The 20,412-nt window shown below is 35.8% G+C and overlaps 1 protein-coding gene across 3 annotated transcripts in view; it reads right to left on the reverse strand.

The window, feature by feature from the left end:
• Positions 1–20,412, reverse strand: part of LOC124949037 (tyrosine-protein phosphatase 99A) — a 337,582-nt gene that overhangs the window by 72,912 nt on the left and 244,258 nt on the right. For all 3 annotated transcript variants that reach the window (XM_047493528.1, XM_047493527.1, XM_047493526.1), the window contains exon 3: positions 5,053–5,176. In XM_047493528.1, the coding sequence (XP_047349484.1) occupies positions 5,053–5,176 (124 nt within the window). The remainder of the gene's footprint in view (positions 1–5,052; positions 5,177–20,412) is intronic.

Genomic DNA, 20,412 nt, shown 5'->3' on the forward strand with positions numbered 1-20,412 from the left:
TTCAATCGAAATCGTTCGATCAACATTAATTGTTTCTTGATCGATTAAGAGCGCGAAGGGGATACGGGGTCGGGGGGTGGGGGAGGGGAGGAGGGAGAGAAAAAACAACGAACCAATTAATCTTTCCGTAAATAAACTTTCTATGATGGAAGTAAGATGTATATCGGTAATTACCGCGTTATTTTTGCATCGTGTTCGATAGGCGAACATGCATCGCACAAGTTAAGTGACTATTATTCGAGTGTATTCCGTCGAGAAAGAATATATAAAGAAAAAAAAAAACTACAGGAGGGAGAGAGAGAGAGAGAGAGAGAGAGAACTATTGGTTCTGTGTTTCAGGATTATGAAAGTTCAACTCTAAAATGTTTTTTATGCGTCGACGCCTTTAATCCGACGTCAGCTGCGAGGGTGGCTCTTGAAAAATACGAAGAAAGAAAGAAAGAAAGAAAGAAAGAAAGGAAGAAAGAAAGGAAGAAAGAAAGAAGGAAAGAAAGAAAGAAAGAAAGAAAGAAAGAAGTGTCGTTCGAATATTTCGCCTCATTGTACCGCAAAGAACGATTTACGAAGCCGAATAAATTGCTTAGTATCTCTCTCTCTCTCTCTCTCTCTCTCTCTCTCTCTTTTTTGTCCTTTCTTTTTTTTTTCTTTTTGTTTTCAATTTATCCTTTCGTTTTACTGCAAAGTTTAACGCGCGTTCTTTTTCCTTTCGTTATCGATCGAATTTCGACAATAATAAATATTTCAAATGTTCCTGAAGTGTTGATTCGGTTCATTAAGAAATGAGATAGGTATGAAAATTCATTCAAACGACGAAGACGCATCGATCAAAAGAGGTGGGGGAGGATGGAAAGGATAGGAAGAGGGGTTAAGGGACGTTAATTAAAATCTGTGACAATATATTTCAATCAAATTTTCTGACACGCAACGAATACTGCGACCGAAATTATATTTGTTGGAATAAAATGATAAACTGAAACTACGTTCGGCCAAAAAGTCAATTAAAGCGATACATGAAAAACGAATAATGATACGGGAACGAATTTGTTATGTATATATATATATATATACACACACACATGCATAATATATGTATATATATATGTAGAGAGAAAGAGAGAGAGAGAGAGAGAGAGAGAGAGAGAGAATGAGATAGACAAAGAAATAGAGTTGTTTGCTGATCGTGATCGAAGCTTTCGAATGATCGAGATTACGTTGATCCATCGATCGCGAATAAAAGCTGAGACACGTCGTTGCTATGCGTGAAAATTTTCATGGACTTTAAGATACGTGTGAGAGAGAAGTAATTAAAACTTGCAATTCGCTCGACTCGATGAATGTACAATGTGAAAGAGAGAGAAAGAGGAAGTGAGAGAGTATGTGTTTCGTTGGTCAAGCGCGAAATTGGAATTCCACTTTAATAAATTTAACAAAACGAAGAGAGGATTACGCGAAAGTACTACGAATGCATTATCCCATGGAATTGATTGGTCGGCCACTATACAATTGGAAGATCAATAATACTGTCCGATTTAGTGATAATATGTAAGTGTAGTTACCAGAATATTTATTGTTCTTTATGATAATTACATATATATATGATTATTTCAATTCAAATGATAATATATTATTTGTATTCATGTTCTTCGAAATGTTTTATTTCAACCTTGACGATGAAAAAGAGAGTCCGAAAGTAGTTGTACGTTGTCGAAACTTTCGACATCCATCGGTAATGTACTTCTCTTTCGTCGATTCGCTACTTGAAAATCGTCAAGGAGGATTTCGAGAAGTTTTACGTCAAAACGGCAGTTGATTTACGGAGAAGATTAATAATCTTCAGACGCAATTACTGCGGCAGCCGCGGGCGAGAAAGGGGATGAAAGGAGAGAAAGAGAGAGAGAGAGAGAGAGAGAGAGAGAGAGAGAGAGAGAGAAAGAGAGAAAGATAGAAAAGGAAAGAGAGAAAAAGAGAGAAAGAAAACAGAAAGAGAAAGAGAAGGAACGAGAGAGAGAGAGAGAGAGAGAGAGAGAGAGAGAAAGTATCCTAGTTTGGTGCTAGGAACTTCCTTTCGAACTTTATTATAAAACTAATATTTTCCAAGTTCTATGAGGTATTACGATAGTTTTCTGAAAGGGCCCTGCCACGAGCTCGGGCGAAATGGCTCGTAGGCGAAACTTCAATATTCGGCGACCATAACGACATCGCGTGATATATTATTTCCTACAACTTCTCGTCTCGCGGCTTCTGTCTGCTTCAAGGAGGATCGAGAGTAGAGTAGAGAGTAGAAGGATGAGGGTGACGAAGAACGGAAGGAAAAAGGAGAAACTTGATTAAGAATTCCAACTGCGCCAAGTCTCGACGAATACCTTTTTCTTCGTCTTTCCTTTACACTCTTACTCCTACTCCTTTTACTCTTACTCCTACTTCTTCTTCTTCTTCTTCTTCTTCTTCTTCTTCTTCTTCTTCTTCTTCTTCTTGACCACCTTTAACGGAATAAATTATGGCGAATGAATGGTACGACTGAATATTCGTTGCGTCATTTTTGAAATTTCGTACTGATCGATCGATAATAATCGTTAATGAACGTTTTAAAAGTTTTCAACTTCGATTGTGTTCTCAGATAAGATATATTGTAGAAAGCGAAAAAGAGAAAATCAAAAGGAACGGGCAACCACGTTGGAGAGGTAACGAGAAATGTTTAAGGATCGTTCTCTTATTATAACGAAGCCACCGCTATTGTTTTTATCTTCAACCATCCTTCTCTCTCTCTCTCTCTCTCTCTCTCTCTCTCTCTCTCTTTCTCCTTCTCTCTCACGCTTTCTCTTTCATGCACTGAAAGAGACTCGGCACTCCGTTCGTCCCGTTGGCAGGGCAAACGCGCTAGCTCTTTCGTATCTTCTCTCGTTTTAATCCACTGGTCTCATCCAGCTATACGAAGCACAATAAAAAATGCCGTTGGATTTTACATTGCACGGGGAAAACGAGACAACCTTAATAACACGGACCAGCCAAATGTACCGCGACGAATCTTCATAATGGAGCATTCGTTTTTTTTCTCTCTCTCTCTCTCTCTCTTTCTTTCTCTTTCTCTCTCTCTCTCTCTCTCTCTCTTTCTCCCTATCTATCTATCTATTCACTATCTATTCGTTCGCTCGGAGAAATCCATAAATGCATAAAGGACTGATTGACTTGTTGCTCCTGATGGAAATAATTTTTCCTTTAGAAATTAAATACATTACTCTCTTATTTTCACTTTTTCTCTCTCTTTCTTTCTCTATCTCTAAAAACATCGAATAGCAATAGTTTGCGAAGACGCTTTCGATAGTAACGAATGTCGAATTGGTTCAGGATCACAGTTCGTTGACCTCCGTGGTTGGAGGAAAGAGGATGATTTACGATTAGACGCTTACGAGGTCACACGAGTGAACAAGCAGCATGACAGAGAATGTGTGTATGTGCAAGAGACAGAGAGAGAGATAGAGAAATAAAGAGAAGGAAACAAAAGCGTAAGCTCGGCAAAAAAAAAAAAAAGAACAGAAACAGAACGAGCGCACCGTAAAAGAGAAATATCGTGTCGTTGTCGCCGGTCGCGTGTTTCGAAAGGCGACACCAAAAATTCCCTTAGCGAAGAGAACCTACAAAATTTCTCTCGAGATTCGTACTAGTCTCGAATGTGTAAAGTAATTTGCAGTAAGAGATCTATCATGGCGGACGGAAATTTGTTGGGCTTTGAAATTTGCCAGGACTAATGGTTAGTTTCGAATTTTGAAAATACATACGCTGCTAGTTGCTTAGATATAGGGGACGTGAACAAAACCGTATGAGTTAATAACGTGAAATATGTATTTACTTCTCTCTCTCTCTCTCTCTCTCTCTCTCTCTCTCTCTCTCTCTCTCTCTTTCTCATTTTTTTGCACTTTTTTCTGTGTCCCATGGAACAGCCGGTGACCGGTCATTCGATATACGCGATATACGTGCTACTCGCAAGTGTCGATAGCGAATTTCTCCGTGGAAAATCGGTGGTCGTAAAAGGGCTAGACAAGAGAGAGAGAGAGAGAGAGAGAGAGAGAGAGAGAGAGAGAGAGAAAGGGAGAGAAGGAGAGACATATATATACAGATAGAGAGAGAGAAAGAGAGAGAGAGAGAGAGGGAGAGAGAAGGGAGAGAGAAATAAGATGGAAAAATAAAAGAAAAGTAGGGCGTAGTTTAGGGGAAGGAAAAGAGATAGAAAGATAGAAAGAGAGAAAAAGAGGAAAAGACAGGAAAGGAGATAACGAAGCCTGGAAGAGAAGTCTGGGAGAACAAAGGGTGCTTATCGACACCGCACTTCTTATCCCTAGTAACTCCTTTTATTTTATCCGTTTTCCTTTCTCCGCTCTTCGCTAAAGCTTCGAACTCGTAGCGTGTATCTGAAAGATAATCAGAGCGGAATGTACTTGGCCATAGGATAGCTATTTTTGGCCATACTCTTTACCCTTTCTCCCTTTCTTTTTCTCTCTCTTTCTCTCTTTCTCTCTCTCTCTCTCTCTCTTTCTCTCTCTTTTTCTCTTACTATATTTAGAATTAAAAGAAATTGAAATAGTTCTTGTCTTAACTATTCTTTATATTAAGAAAAATTATTTCTGTTTTTATTAGTCGATACGTTTATAAACGCGTTCAAAAGCTCAAAAGAGATTCTATCCAGATTTAAATACATTCGTATCTAAAAATATGGAATCTTTACGAATGACGTTGCAATTTTAATGGAAATTATTTCTATGTATTATTGCACGGAAAATAATGGAAAATTGTAGATTTAACAGTGTATTTATAATTAATGACATTATTTTTTTGACACTATTGAAAAATGATTAAGAAATATGAAAAATTTGAGATTTATTGATGTACATATGTCATATTATTTTCGTGTATGAATTTGATTGGCATGAATTTGATTTTGCTAGAGCAACAAAAACAATTTTCATAACCCCATCGATACGTCTCTCGTCGTTCCTTTTAACGTTAACAAATGCGAAGTGAACATTTCTAGGAAAGGTAAATATTTGACGGACTTACCTTGTGTATATGACGTAGTGCAAAATTGGGTTGTTATGAGAATTAGCGCCAGGTGCCCAAGACAGATTCACGGATTTGGATGTAAAGCTTGTTATGAGAGGACGTTCTGGCGGATCTGGCACGTCTGAAAGCAGAAATTCGAGAAATTCAGTCGAGAAATCCTTGTATGTATTTCCTTCTGAAAGGTAGAGAGAAAAATATTTTTCAACTATACACACACACACACACACACACACGCGCACGCACGCGCACATATCTGAGAATATACAAGCACGAGCGCGTATATATAAGTACATACATGTACATATATACATGTATATATATAATGTACATACATATACATATGTATATACATGAGTATATATATATATATATATATATATATATATATGTATTCAAATAGAAAATATACAATATAGAAAATGTGGAGTCCAAAATGGAGTTCTAATGAAAAGAATGAGCCCTTGCGATCACTTAATGAAAATAGATTAGAATATACATATATATTTAAAGAAAACTGTAAAAAGGATCTTCAAGTCAGTCTTGAAGCTTCTCTAGAGAGAGAGGGAGGGGGAGAGAAAAAGAGAGAGAGAGAGAAAGAGATTTTTTCTTTCGAAAGAATATTAACGAATTTAAGAGTAAAGCAAAATCCACACCTGGAATATGCCATATTTATATATATAAGAAAAAGAAAAGAAGAAAAATGAAAATGAAAAAGAAGAAGCAAACGATAAGGAAAAGGAAAGGGAGAAAGAAAGAAAAAGAATAAGATGAAAGAGTTAAAGAAGAAAATGAAGAGAAAAAAAAGGAAGGTAAAAAAGGAAGGAAGGAAGGAAGGAAGGAAAAGTAGGAAGAGAAAGAGGAAGAAGAGTAGGAAGAGGAGAAGGAGGAGGAGGAGGAGGAGGAGGAAGAGGAGGAGGAGGAGGAGGAAGTACACGTCGAAAAAGTTTCTAGGAGATACACCGATCACGCTCGCCTTGGCAGGCCACATCGGATAAGAGTCCGTGAACGTTTAATATGCACCGCCATGCTACCAGAGAGATATAACATTGCGCGCACGTTGCATAAGATCATAAATGAGAGCAGGGACCTCTAAGCCCCTTAGGAAAGAGTCGTCATCTTTTTTCGACTTCCCTTCATCTTTCTCTCTTCCTCTCTTCTCTTTATATAATATATATATATATATATATATATATATATATATATATATATATAAATGTATGTATATACGTATATATACGTATATATCTTTTTTTTCTCTCTTTTTTTCTTCTCATGCGCATGTGCACTTTTGCCAGTGCTAGTAACTACGTTCTCTCGTTGTTAACCGATTCCCTGTACTCACACTGTTCACCAGCAACTCCTCCTCTTCCTCTTTCCTCTCTCGTTCACGGAACAACGTCATCATGTTTGCAAAGCCACATTTAGACTCGTAACGCGTGCTAGCCAACAGAGTATTAGCTCTCGACGTTCGGCTCTGTTGGTAAACTTTGTTTGCACTTTTGCCGCTTGTTTAGACATTCAGTGTTTATTAGTCCCCCGTTAAAATGTAAACGAATATTAATCTGACAAATGATATCATTAATTATTACATGCTAATAATAATAATAATAATAATAATAATGATAATAATAATAATAATAATAATAATAATAATAATAATAATAATAATAGTAACATTAATTTACAATCATTTATTACTTATGTACCCATTAACGTATACATTATGTTTGTTATTTTGTTAATAAAGAAAATTTTTAATCGCTCTTTAACGTTTATCATTTATAATCAATTTAAAAGGGAAGATACAATATTTTCAAATAGATTTTCTTTTTTCCTTCCTTTTTCTTTTTCAATTCCCTTATCCACACCCCTCCCACCCCCTTATAAAGCTTTTCAATTTTCTACGCAAGCCCCTTCCCCTCCCCCCCCCCCTCCCCTCCCCGCCTCTACCCCATGCCGTCCGAAGAATACTACCCTCCGATATTTGCCTTCGTTATCTTTCACCCCATGGACTTAAATCGAGGCCTCGGTGGAATCAATAAAGGGCGATTAAATTCAATTGCAACCCTTTGCATTAATTTCCACAAAGAAGCACGAGAGTTACACGAGATGTGAGGTGAGATGGTACTGGGAAGGGTGACGAAAGGGAGGGTAGGGTACTATTTAAATTAATTCCGTACTATTTAAACAGGCACCCCTTTTTGCATCCACGGTCCTCGATGTTTCCAACTTTCATTAATAATTCATGTTTCTTCGCTCTATGGGTTCAATAGAAACGATGCCTCTTTAATTCCACGAATGAAAGTTGAAGAAGGAAGAAGAAAATGAAAGAAAAAAAAAAGAAAAGTGAAAAAAGAAAAAGAGATAGGTAGATAGAGATAGATAGATAGATAGATACAGTGGGAGGGAGAAAGAGAGAGAGAGATAGCCGATGAAAGAAATTTCTTTTTCCTATCTCGCATAATCTTTAACTTCTTCTAATGATTATTTTAATTGGTCTAGCGGCACGAAGATCTTTTTTCTTTTTGAGTCGAGGATTCTTCGAGATTTCTCGTTTGGTTTAAGCGAGCACACGTGGCTCGATACCAAAGATTATGTAGTTTCCACCACGTACAAGGATAACTGCGCACCACTCGGGGGATGATACCACCACTGCTGCCATACTTTACTGTCGCAGAATATAAATTTGCTAGCGCGTTTACGAGAATTTACGAGCGCCATTTTAAGAACTGTTTTGCCTTGTTCAACCATATGGCACCCCGTTGTGGATATCTCTTAGAATGGTTTTACCCCTACGTTAAAATTCAGTACTTAACTATTAACTAGCATGGAGTCACGACAACTTTCGGACTTTTACTCATCCTAGTTCTTTATTTTTCTTTTTCACCCAATCCTGCTAGCTCTTTTACTTTTTACTTTGTGTACGCATTTTACTATGCGATGCTACGCCGAGATTTCACGCTGTTGTTAAACTAAAACAAGACAAAAAAGAAAAAGGAAGAAAAAAGAAAGGAAGAGAAAGAAAAAGGAACACTTCGTTTTATATTCTCGTACATTGTACTTTCTTTTAACGGTGTCTGTGTTCTTTCTCTTCTTTCACTGTGTGTACATACCTACTTGTTCGTCGTTGCGAAAGTGAAAAAGTTTTTCTTTCCAAATGCACACCCAGTAGATATAGGTCGTCAACAAAACGAACCACTGACCCATATAATTTTCTAGAAAACACCTGTCACTTTCAAGGTAGGTGTAAAAAAACTGTCCCGACGTTCTAGCTTTTCATCAAATGTACTGACCTAGAGAAATGCGACGAATTGGCTCGGCGAGCCGGATGTTACCAACAAAAAAGAAATAAAATATATATATACATATAATACACACACACGCACACACACATATACGTGGAATAAGTTCGATGTCTCTTATGAATATGCCTTTCATTCATTTACATCCTAATCCCTATACAAACACTGTATTTATACATTAAAAAAAAAAGAAAAGAAAAAAAAGATTGTTGCCCAACGAAATATAGTAGAAACGAGAAAAAATTAAATAAATAAATAGTAACTAATAAACGTATTTTAAAAATTGAATTATTAAGATCGATTACTGTACTATTGGAAAAATATAAAAACCATCTTGAGATACTTTTTCTTAAGATCGATAGACTTTTTGAAATGATGTACGATGAATTCGACGTCTTCTATCTATCTAGTATATACATATACCTTTCCCAAAGTGATGTAGCACGCCGCTAATTTCCGTGATATTCAAGAATTCAGGAGGTTGCTTTCATATCCTTTCGCTATGATCAAACGACGAACCGATCGGTCTCTCTTCTTTGAAGGTAAACGTTTGAACAGCAGCACCACTAAAGTTTCACGACTCTATTTTTCATCGAAATTTCTAATCATAACGCATAGATCGATATTCGGTAAACTATGCATCAGCAGAAGCAGCATTTCTAGCAAGGTATTTCATTAACCTTCCAACGTCGATCGTATATATTCTTGTGCCGAGATATGAAATTTTATCATGGACGTCGAAGTGTATAATCAGTATTAGGAAATATCTCCATTTGTTATCTCTTTCGTATATACATACACACGCGCATATATATATATATATATATATATATATATGTTTATGTATGTATGTATGTACAAAATATATTATATTTATTTATTACGAATGAATAATTTCATTACGTTCTCTCATTGCTTATGATTAATTGAATTATTTCTAGATGAAGATCACTCTTGTAAAATAAATCGTTCGTATAGAAAATTAATGATAATAACAATTAATCATATTATTATTCGGTGTAAATTAATGGACAGTCTTAATTTATCTCTATCTTCCGTATATTCGGAAATATGAAAAATGTTGAAGAGAAGAAATTCGAATTATACAAAAAAATGAATAAATCGAGATACGTGATATAACATTTGTAATCTTTTACATCTTTTGATAGTGCGAAAGGAAATTCTACAAAACATAACGATATATTTCATGTTCGAAAATAAAACTATATTCGTCTAGTAACGAGGGTTGTTCCTTCGAGTCCCTTTTATACATTCCTCCTTAGAAGGAGGTCCAGTTTGACGTCGACATTTTTCTCGTCTATACAAACGCTCCATACGAAGCTCTATGGAACGGGCTCGTCGTTAGATCGAGGATAGGATTACGAAGGTCGACGTGCCAAGTGAAAAATCGCAAAATGTCTCAGCGAAATTGGCCGATGGTGGCTCACTGTTTCTACGGGATATCGATCCGATCTAACGGGATTTGCGTTGGCCCTTTGTGTTAGCGACAGACTGAAGAAAGAGAAGGAGAAAGAGAAGAAGAAAGGAGAAGAGAGTAGAAGAGTAGAAAAGACGAAGACTGGTCGAAGGAGAAGGACCCAGGTGGCACAAGGCGAGCAATAATAGAAGGCAGTTTTCTTCGAGTGCGTTCGGAAACATTGGACTGAAGAGAGGAGAACAGGAGCAACTCGGTCAAAGCGTTTTCCATCCCTTTTTCCCATTACCGCCATCCCTTTTCACGCTCTTCGAGCTTTTCATTCGTGGACGGACTCCCTATGCTATCCATTTTTTTTTCTTTTGTTTTCTTTTCTTTTTTCCAGTTTTTTCTTTTTTCTTTTTCTTTTTTTTCATTTTCATTTCTCTTCTCTTCAAGAGTACAGAGAGAGAGAGAGAGAGAGAGAGAGAGAGAGAGAGAGAGACACGCGCCGAGTTTGCCATATCGGTGTCCGCCTCTGAAAGCAAATTTCTTTTTTTTTTCTTTTTTCTTTTTTCTTTTTTTAAACGAGGCATCGCGCTGCGAAGCGTACCGTATAATTCCTCCCCACGTGCTTGAGAATAAAGTGCCGGGAAAGTTACCCTTAATAAAACTGTAATAAGGATCACATGTGGAAAGAAAGGACGACAAAGGATAGGGGAGTTCTGCAAAGTGGTCGTAATCGAAAGGACATCGTATGTAGGATCTTTTAGGATAATACAGATTTCAATAATATAAACAAGTACAATATTTTTTCTCTTTTTCCTATGATAGATCGAGGTCTGTTTATAATCCGCAAAATTTCTGATAAACTTTTACTTTTGATTATGCAAATTGATAATAATTGTTCTTTTCTTCTATCGTAATTTTTTCCCACGTTTTCGTTCCACTTTACAATAATAATTTTTAACAATGCAAAATATTTTTAACTCCGCTGATATCAATATGGTTTCGAAACAGATTGATATTCTCGAAATGACAATCAATTATAAATAAAAAGCAATAATGTTATTGTGTTTACGTTAGAAATTCTCTTGTAAACGGAATGAAATAAGTATACATATTGCTTTCACATTTCTTTTCGTTATTTCTTTTTTCTAAATTTTGTAAATTATACGAACGATTAATTTCTTCTTTTTCTTCTTCTTCTTTTTTTTTTTTTCTTGTACCATATCCACTCCAGAGATTAACAAAATTATAATATCTATTATCGTTTATAAAAAATTTAATTAATAAACTACAATTTCACGAAGTCTGATTTTAAATTGATCAATCTACGAATACTTTTTACATATACTATAAGTGCAAGACGAATTAAACGGGAACGAAGTAGTTCGTTATCGAGCATGACAAAAGCATGGCCCCACGTACGTTTCTCGTTTGGATACGCAAAACGTCGAAAGGCTATGAGAGGACTAAGCAAGAAAGAGACAGACTGACAGAGTGAGAGAGAGAGAGAGAGAGAGAGAGGGAACAAGAGAGAACAAGAGAGAACAAGAGAGAATATATAACACCGTGGGAGTCGTTTTTGAGTAGAGTGGGCAAGCAAGAGCCATGGAGGATGGCCTCTTTCCTATTCGAATTTTTGTGCTGCGAGTCCGTCGGGCGGAAATAGCAGCTGCGCTTCGTGGCTTTTCCTAACTAGCTTGGTAGTATCATGAGACCGCCACGATCTCTCTCTCTCTCTCTCTATCTCTATCTGTCTATTTCTCTTTCTCTCTCTCTATCTCTATCTCTATCTCTATCTGTCTATTTCTCTCTCTCTCTCTCTCTCTCTCTCTCTCGCGCGCGCAAAATAGAAAAGGGTCGAGCTCGCTTTACTAGAAGCTGCCACGCACGGTACCACATCTGAAAACTTGGAATATGCTTCCGTCAAAAACAGCCCTGGCAAATTAGTGCCCACTACGTAATACATATATACCATATACATATATATATATATATATATATATATTTATATATATATGTATATATATAGACGTAGTTAGGTTATATATACGCGTACATCGTATATACGAGTCATGTTCGAACTCTCGAGCACGTTTTTCTTGTGTGTTGCCCATAAATATACTTTACGTAACTGTGTCACTCTCTCTCCAACTGAAATACTACGATGATACCAAACGTCGCCTTTTTCTTTTTCCCTCAATGGATTTTCACGCTATTCTTATTCCCCTCCTTTTCTCAACATCATGATGATCTTCTTTTTTTCTTCCTCCTCCCGCTCGTCCTCCTCCTCCTTCACTATCCCTTTCTCCTTCTCTTCTTCGACATTTTCTTCTTCTTTTTCTCCTTTTTTTCTTCATCTTCTTCTTCTTCTTCTTCTTCTTCTTCGTCTTTTCTATTCGTTCTATCTTCCTAGCTTTTCTCAATGGCGTTCCTCGTGGCCCACAACTCTGTAGAATTTTAACTCCGGTGAATTTGAAATTTGAGGACGAGCTGGAGGAGCTGCCACGTCGTTGGATGAAGGAGAGGGAGGTTGGGTGGGTGCCTCTCGCGTGAAACCGGATGGAATTAATCGAATATAAAACACCGCATTAGAACGTTCGGGAACTCTCTCTCTCTCTCTCTCTCTCTCTTTCTCTATCTCTCTATCTCTCTCTTTCTTTCTCTCTCTCTTTCTACTATTGCTATGGTATTGAGAGAGAAAAAGAGAGATAGAAGAAGAGGGCATCAATCCGATTTCCCTTTTCGAGCATACGTCTACTTTTTATTCTTTTTTCTTTATCCTATGTAAATACGTACGTACGATACGGAAGAATTCACTCGATGATAAATATAATAAAAAAAAAAAAAAAAAAAATTAATTGAATAAAATTGAATATAAAACTGTCGTTGATCGTAACGTTTCGCATTTAATTTAGATTTAATTTCAAAAATTCAAATCGAACGTAACGAGTAAAGCGTTCATATAAATCTAACGATATGAATTGTGAATGTCCATTGTCGATTATAATACTTTGCGCGGATTATAATACAAAAGTAGTCTATATGTTTATTTTGTCAGACTAACATCTCGTATTTTCTTTTTTCTTTTTTTTCTCTAGACAGTAACCGGTCCAAAATATTTCTTAATGGAAAATAACGAATCGTTCGTATTTATCGAAAAAAAATATTAACATTCAATGAGATTATTAATTGAGTGGTCAACCAAGATGAAATAATTTACATATTAATAAAACAATATCATTAAACTCGTAGAAACTCATGAGTTTTGAAGGTGTTTGCGAAACGATCACTACAACTAAAAAGTATACTTGCTCCAAAGGTTGCCATTCTTGTCACACAGAAGAGAAAGGAGAGAGAGAGAGAGAGGCAGACAAGGTAATTTCGATTCGGGAAATGCTTGAAATGTTATATAAGCACAATGACATATACACAACGTTTATTCGAAAATTATAACAAAACTTTGAAATTTGGGAGTGGTCTCTTGTGTTTCGATACAATAGATCTATACATAACCGACGATAGTTGATCGATCGATAGTTCTGGAAAGTCATTAAATTTCCTACGATACTACGTAATTATTGATTCGAAAAGTCAACCTACGTAATAATACAATTGCTATAATTCCAACTCCGTAGACGGCCAATTTCGATCGATCAAGGTGTCTTAATTTTCTATAAATTTTTTTCAAATAATCAGAAATTTACATAGATCATTCTTATTTTTATTTCTTTTTTCTTTCTTTTTTTCTCACAAAAGAGATTGCGAGAAAAAATCTAGGAAAAGAAGAAAGCAAAAACAAAAAAGGGATATGTTTTGAGGATTGTTTGTTTAAACGATGACAGGTCATTTTCTTCGCAAATGTTTTAGCCAGAATTACCAAGAAGATTCGTAATCCGCTGTAAATATATATATATATATATATATATATATATATATATATATATATATATATATATCTTAGCCAGTTTACGGAGAACGGAAATATGTAGAATAAGATGGAAGTAGCATGCTGACTTGCTGAAAGTAGCAAGGGTACCGACCTAAGAATCCGAGTAATAATAAATAGAAAACAAATGGAAGGAAAGAAAAGACGAAAGGTGCGAAAGTACATTTTGTGGAAATATTTCTTTTGAATTTTTGGGATTCTCAAGCGTTCTCTTCTACGAAGAAATACGAATATAAATCCAAGTAGAATTATTTATTTATTTGCATCTATACGTACGTGCGTGTGTGTGTGTGTGTGTGTGTGTGCGACTGTGTAGAGGTCGAGCGTGTATATCAATCGCTGATGTAAAAAAAAAGAAACAAGAAAAAAAAAGAAAAAAAAAAAAGAAAAACAAATAATTGAATTCTCATAATTTTCTTCCGAAAGAACTCGAGAAAAAACGATGATATCGAAAAAAATCTACATTCATTTGAAATATATCATATCGTCTTAAATATTTACAAATATTACATCTTATTAATAATATTAAAGAAAAAAATCTCGTAAACAAGAAATAAGAAATGAATTTCCAATTTCTCTTTTTTTTCTCTCTCTCTCTCTCTCTCTCTTTTTGAATTTCAAAGTACAAAGGAATCATTGACCCGTACGTAAATGCGATTAACTCTTGGTAAAATCTATAGATTGACTAGCTCGAAGATCTTCTTTAAAAGAGATCCATAAGAGGAGAAAAAAAATAGGAAAGAAAAAAGAAAGGAAGGAAGGAAGGAAGGAAGGAAGGAAGGAAGGAAGGTAAATCTGGTCGATTTGTACTCTACGATCACCGACGTGATTAGATTCTCAAAAGTTATGAGAATTGGCGATATTATTAATGACTTATAATAAATGAAACGATTCCGTTCAAATTTATTTACGTTTTCGTTTCTCGAAAAGAAAAAAAAAAATAACAAAGAGAAAAAAAGGAAAAAGAAAAAGAGGAGACGTTCTTAAGGAACATAGGATGAGACAACACCGAAAATAAATGACGTCGGCTAAAGTCATTTCAACGTTCAACGAAAAGTCGTCCTTTTTTTTTTTGCGAAAAAAAATGAAAGACAAAGAGAGAGAGAGAGAGAGAGAGAGAGAGAAGTATCGATCGAGATGGTGGTATATAAACAAGGTAACAAATGAAAGAGAGAAATAGATGGATAGATAGATAAATAGATAGATAGAGAGAGAGAGAGAGAGAGAGAGAGAGAGAGAGGATGAGTTTGATTTAACGCAAATAAGAATCTAACGAAAGAGAACACTTTTTCTTGTAAAACGTTATCTTCTTGTTTAAAGCATCCGAGAAAATGTTTACTTTCATTTGAACGTGTCAATCGTTGATCCTGAAAACCACAATGCCTTTCCCATTTTCTGCACCTATGGCTCTTTGATTCGACTCTATTATCTCTTTCTATTCCTTCTCTCTCGTTCTGTCTATTTCTTTCTGGTTACTTTTTGTTCGAGAGAGAGAGAAAGAGAGAGAAGAAGAGAGAGAGAAAGAGAGAGAGAGAGAGAGAGAGAAAGAGAGAGAGAAAATCATTGTAGAGTAGGAAGAACCGAAACGGATCCATTTTCCATGGTTTTAAATACATTCGTAGTTGCCAACCAGTTCGTAATTAAATCGAATTATTCGATCGTTTGCACGTGTTCTATTGGAAAAGTAAAGTGATGTTGAAGTGTTGGAAAACGATAAAATTTGTATAGTTTAACACTTGTCTAGTTGCAATCGACTATTATTTTCTTTTATATATATGTATACGAGTAGATACGCATATACGCGCGCACATGCATACAATACAGACAAACATTTTGCTTTATTAACATCATTAGTTATTTTTCGTTTTCGTCGACATATCGGATATAACGTTACTCTGAATCTGTAATAAAAAAGAAAAAAAAAAAAAGTAAAAAATTGAAGTTTCCCATTGCGAAGATTAAGCGAGTGGGTCGTAAGGGCCGGGCGGGAAGGGTTGATCGTAAAATTAGCCTCGTTATGATTTTAACGAACGATTATAATTATTATCGATGAATAATCGGTTAACGACGTATATAAAATTATTCAGATTAATGTACAAATCTTGATATTGTTTTCAATTAATTTATCATTATTATGCACAGTATGGATATTTATTTCTTAACGATCGATCTCGAAAATATATTCGTACAATTTGTCATTACATTTGTTTATCTAACAAGGATATATGATCTGCTCGAGGAAGAATACACCTACCCAACATGGAAATGTATCATTTAACGTTTTGACACGAACTTTTACTTTAGAAAGAAAAGAAACTAAAAGAAAAGAAAAGAAAAGAAAAGAAAAGAAACGAAAAGAAAAGAAAAGAAAGGAAAAGAAAGGAAAAGGAAAGAAAGGAAAAGAAAGGAAAAGAAAAGAAAAGGAACATTCTTTCGAGACGAACAAAAGAGTAGACGATATTTCATGGAATAAGCGAGCGTGTTACCACCGAGCGTGCCAACATTCGCCATCTGTTAAGCGCATAGACGGATTTAGAGCGGACGCGAGCGACCTTGTTGGAGACAAGATGTTACACGATGTCCAATGGTCGCAACGTATCACGACCGAAGGCGTTTGTATATCATCAATGTACGACTCAACGAAATAACGATGTCTATGTGAACCACCTGGTTTCTCTTCAAATTACTGACCCTTATTAACTTTGATTATAACTTCAAACGGTAATATTATGAAAGATTTTCAAACTAGATATAACTTATCTTCAAATTCAATAGACCTTTCTTAATTAGTATAGTTTAAATCTACACTTTCTAGATCCTATCATATATATACATATATATATATATATATATATATATATATATATATATATATATATATATATATATATATATATATATATATATATATATATATATATTAAATACGTTTAAAGTTCTCTGCTGTAGTCGGAACAGAGAGAAGAAAGAAGAAAAGCGAGAAAAAGAAAAAGATAGATAGATAGATAGATAGAGAGAGAGAGAGAGAGAGAGAGAGAGAGAGAGAGGATATGGGGTCTGTACGAAATACGAGTAAGGGTTGGGATTAACATCTACCACCAGAGATGGAGATCTCGAAACTCCGTTGGGCGGTGCTGGTTGACATTTCATTACGACATAAACGTCTGCGTCCATATCTGAGAAAGTCCTGTAACACGTTTCACTACCTCTCTCTCACTCTTCGTCTCTCTTTCTCTCTCTCTCTCTCTCTCTCTCTCTCTCTCTCCCTCTGTCTCTGTCGTCGTCGTCGACACGATGAAAGAGGAAGAGGATAACGGTTTACATTCTCGCCGTTGCAGTAGGAAACAATTATTTCAAGACAAAAGATAACGCGTAGACCATCATGGAAATTTGCCAAGTGTCGCGAATGAGAAAGGTGAGAAAAGGGAAGAGTGAAATAAGAAAGAGGAAAAGAGAAAGAGGACAAAGTTTGGACATACTCGATCCTATCCTCTCATCAGTCGATCTCAATGTCCTACAAGATTCAACTCTGTGTAACTTCTTTCTTAAGAGTTACGATCTGCCACGATAAAATTCTGCTATACTAACGAAGCCATTTATGAATTTTCACGGATAAGGAACGCAAATTTGAATTGTAAAATCATTTAATTTTCTTATTCATTCAAGAACAATTTTCTATTACATGTATATATATATATATATATATATATATATGTATATATATATATATACATATTTTGTAAAATAAAAAAGAATAATCAAAGTTAATACAAAGTTCCATCATTTTGTTGTCCCTTTTCCAATTTCATCTGATCAAATCTACGGATCACTATGAATCGTTCTATCGAGAATACGGTGTATTCCATAGTGATTTTCTCGAACGAAGTTCCGAGTGTCATTCGCCTACATTGCAAATCCAGCTACAGAGATAAAGAGAATTGAGAGAGAAAGAGAGAGAAAGAGAGAGAGAGAGAGAGTGTGTGTGTGTGTGTGTGTGTGAGAGAGAGAGCCACAGAGAGTGGATCGAAGTTCCGGAAAGTTTGAACGTTTGGTACGTAACGAGGAAGATCTCGATGCGTGTTCGGTTTTTGGACTCGCCGTATACAGTAGAATACGAGTTCGTTTGTCGTTCGAATCCCAAAAGCCGAGCCTCGAGGAGAGTTCGACCGCGAATGTTCGAACGTTTCTAATCTTCCTCCAGAGGAATACCAATTCGTAGAAAATTCAGCTTCAACTTTGATAATAATTTCCAAAGAATATTATTCAAGTTTCGTTAATAAGATAAAATGATATTTTAGAAAATGTTCAAACAATTTTAAATAAATGCCTCCTCGCATAAAGATAAGAAATAATAATATAATATGTACTTACTTATTAACGATTAAGAGATTACACGAGTACGCTTCGTTAAAGCGTTTAATCGGATAGTAACGGATTCTCCACGACATATAGTGTTTGCAAAGTTCTCAGAAAATAGGAAGGGTGTTTACGCTGTTGCGTTTATAAGCGTTAGATAGTAGCGAATTAGAAGCAAGAGTAGAGCCGAGAGAAAGAAAGAGAGCTTATGCATTATATTGCTATCATATATACTGTTTCATAGTTCCGAGTTGCGTAATGTATACTTACACGTGTTTCTAACAATATATGACTTTGTATATACCGTTATGCTACCATAGAAATATAGTCAAAGGGGTAGGATGTGTGTAGCGTAGTATGCACGACGAACGCGAATACGAGAATGAAGGGAAAAAGAAAGAGATAGAGAATGATAAAAGAAAGTTTCAGAGGGTGAGGAACAAAGGGAAAGAATTGAGGAAGAAAGAAACTAACGGAAAGGGAATGAAAAGAGATGGAAGTACCCGTAAAATTTATACGAAAGATAATATATATATATATATATATATATATATATATATATATATATATATATATATATATCTATATATCGAGAAGGAGAATATGGAGGAGGAGAAGGGGGAGGAGGAGGAAAAGGAAGAGGAGACGTTTTGCGGTGGCAAAGCTCACCGACGCAGACAGAAGTGGCTTATTTTTGGTGTCGGGGCCGGTGGGAGAGCTAAAGAATCTCTCGTCTTTGATTTATGTCCGGTACTGTAACTTGCGGATGCACAAACATCGTCTGGCATACGCCGGATTGTTCCTGTATCTTCCGTTGAGATTCTCCTTTTCGAAACCCCACTCCTCTCGAATCCTATTCACCACAACTACAACTACAACGCTATCCCATCCCTACCACGTTTTATTTCTTTTTATAAAACGAATATTTTCAATGCTTGGCCCGAACATGCAAACTCTGACCATCAGGAGTGTTACCCCCCTTCTCACGATTTATGTAAGAGAATATTCTTTCTCCTTGTTTCTATTTCTCCTATGACGCTTAGACTTTTCTCAACTTTTCATCACAAAAACAATGAATAAATCTCTTCCTCCTTTCCACTCACACTCCGCCAACATCTTGGATATAATGTTATGATAAATTTGTAATAAATCTGATCGATGGATCAAATTTTTCCATCTGCTAGGTAAGATATTATAAAAATCTTAGATATAATACCTATGAAAAGTGAGTTATGAAGAATTCGATGTGAAGAATGTTTTCTCTCGAAAAAGGGAGGGAGAAAAGAGAGAAAAAAGCAAAAAAAGAAAAAAAAAGGAAGAAAAAAAAGAAAAAGCAAGAAAGCAAAAGAAAAAAAGAAAATAAGAGAGAAAAAGAAGAAGAAAAAAGTCTTCTTCCTTTCCTTCCACCAAATAAGATTTTCCAAGCCTCTTTTGAAGGCAATACGCTATTTATGAGTCGCGCTGTGCGATGAATTATTGCGACGAATCGATGCCGTCCAACGCGACTCGCGTACCTTTGCGTTCTTCTCTCTCTCTCTCTCTCTCTCTCTCTCTCTCGCTCTCTCTCTCGCTCTCTCTCTCGCACATACTCATAAGTTGCTTCAAAAGAAGAGAGATGGAGGAGATGGCGGAGGAGGTGAGTAGGTATGGGTCGCGTGAACGTTACGAGAGAAACCCAATAGCCTTCCGCCAGCAAAATGTCGTTCCGTCGTTTCACAAAAGAAATCTGACGCCCTTCACGCCAGGAAAATGTTATTTTCTGACAATCCAACCTAGATCAATTCTCTCTCTCTCTCTCTCTCTCTCTCTCTCTCTCTCTTTCTCTCTTTCTCTCTCTTTTTCCCTTTCATCTACCTCTAACACTCTTTCCCTTCCTCTTCAACCCTATACTTTCCCTCTTTTCCTTTCAAATGGGCCACTCTCATTCCTTCCACCTCGACGAATGCATCTAACGTTTTTTCTGATCCATCCGACACATTATCGAACTTTCAAGAACGGAATCAGAAAGATTATTGGCACGCGGATTGCTGGAAATAATGTGTGCGTTCTTCTCTACAATGCTTAGATTACAAAAAAAAAAAAAAAAGAAAAAATAAAAGAATAAAAAAAAAAGAAAAAAAAAATTAGACGAAGTCATTTTAATCGATAACGATGATCGTCAACCTTTACAATTTGAAATTTAACATTCTCAAAGTAACGCTTTAGAGATTCCTTTAAAGTTCATATTTTCATCTGATTTAGCTTGATCAATCAAATGTATTTAGAATTTTATCTTTTACGTATTCTTGAAAGATCATTAAAGATTCTCATTAAATTTTTATACGTTGAAA

This window comes from Vespa velutina, chromosome 5 (genome assembly GCF_912470025.1).
Source record: "Vespa velutina chromosome 5, iVesVel2.1, whole genome shotgun sequence".
NCBI lineage: Eukaryota > Metazoa > Arthropoda > Insecta > Hymenoptera > Vespidae > Vespa > Vespa velutina.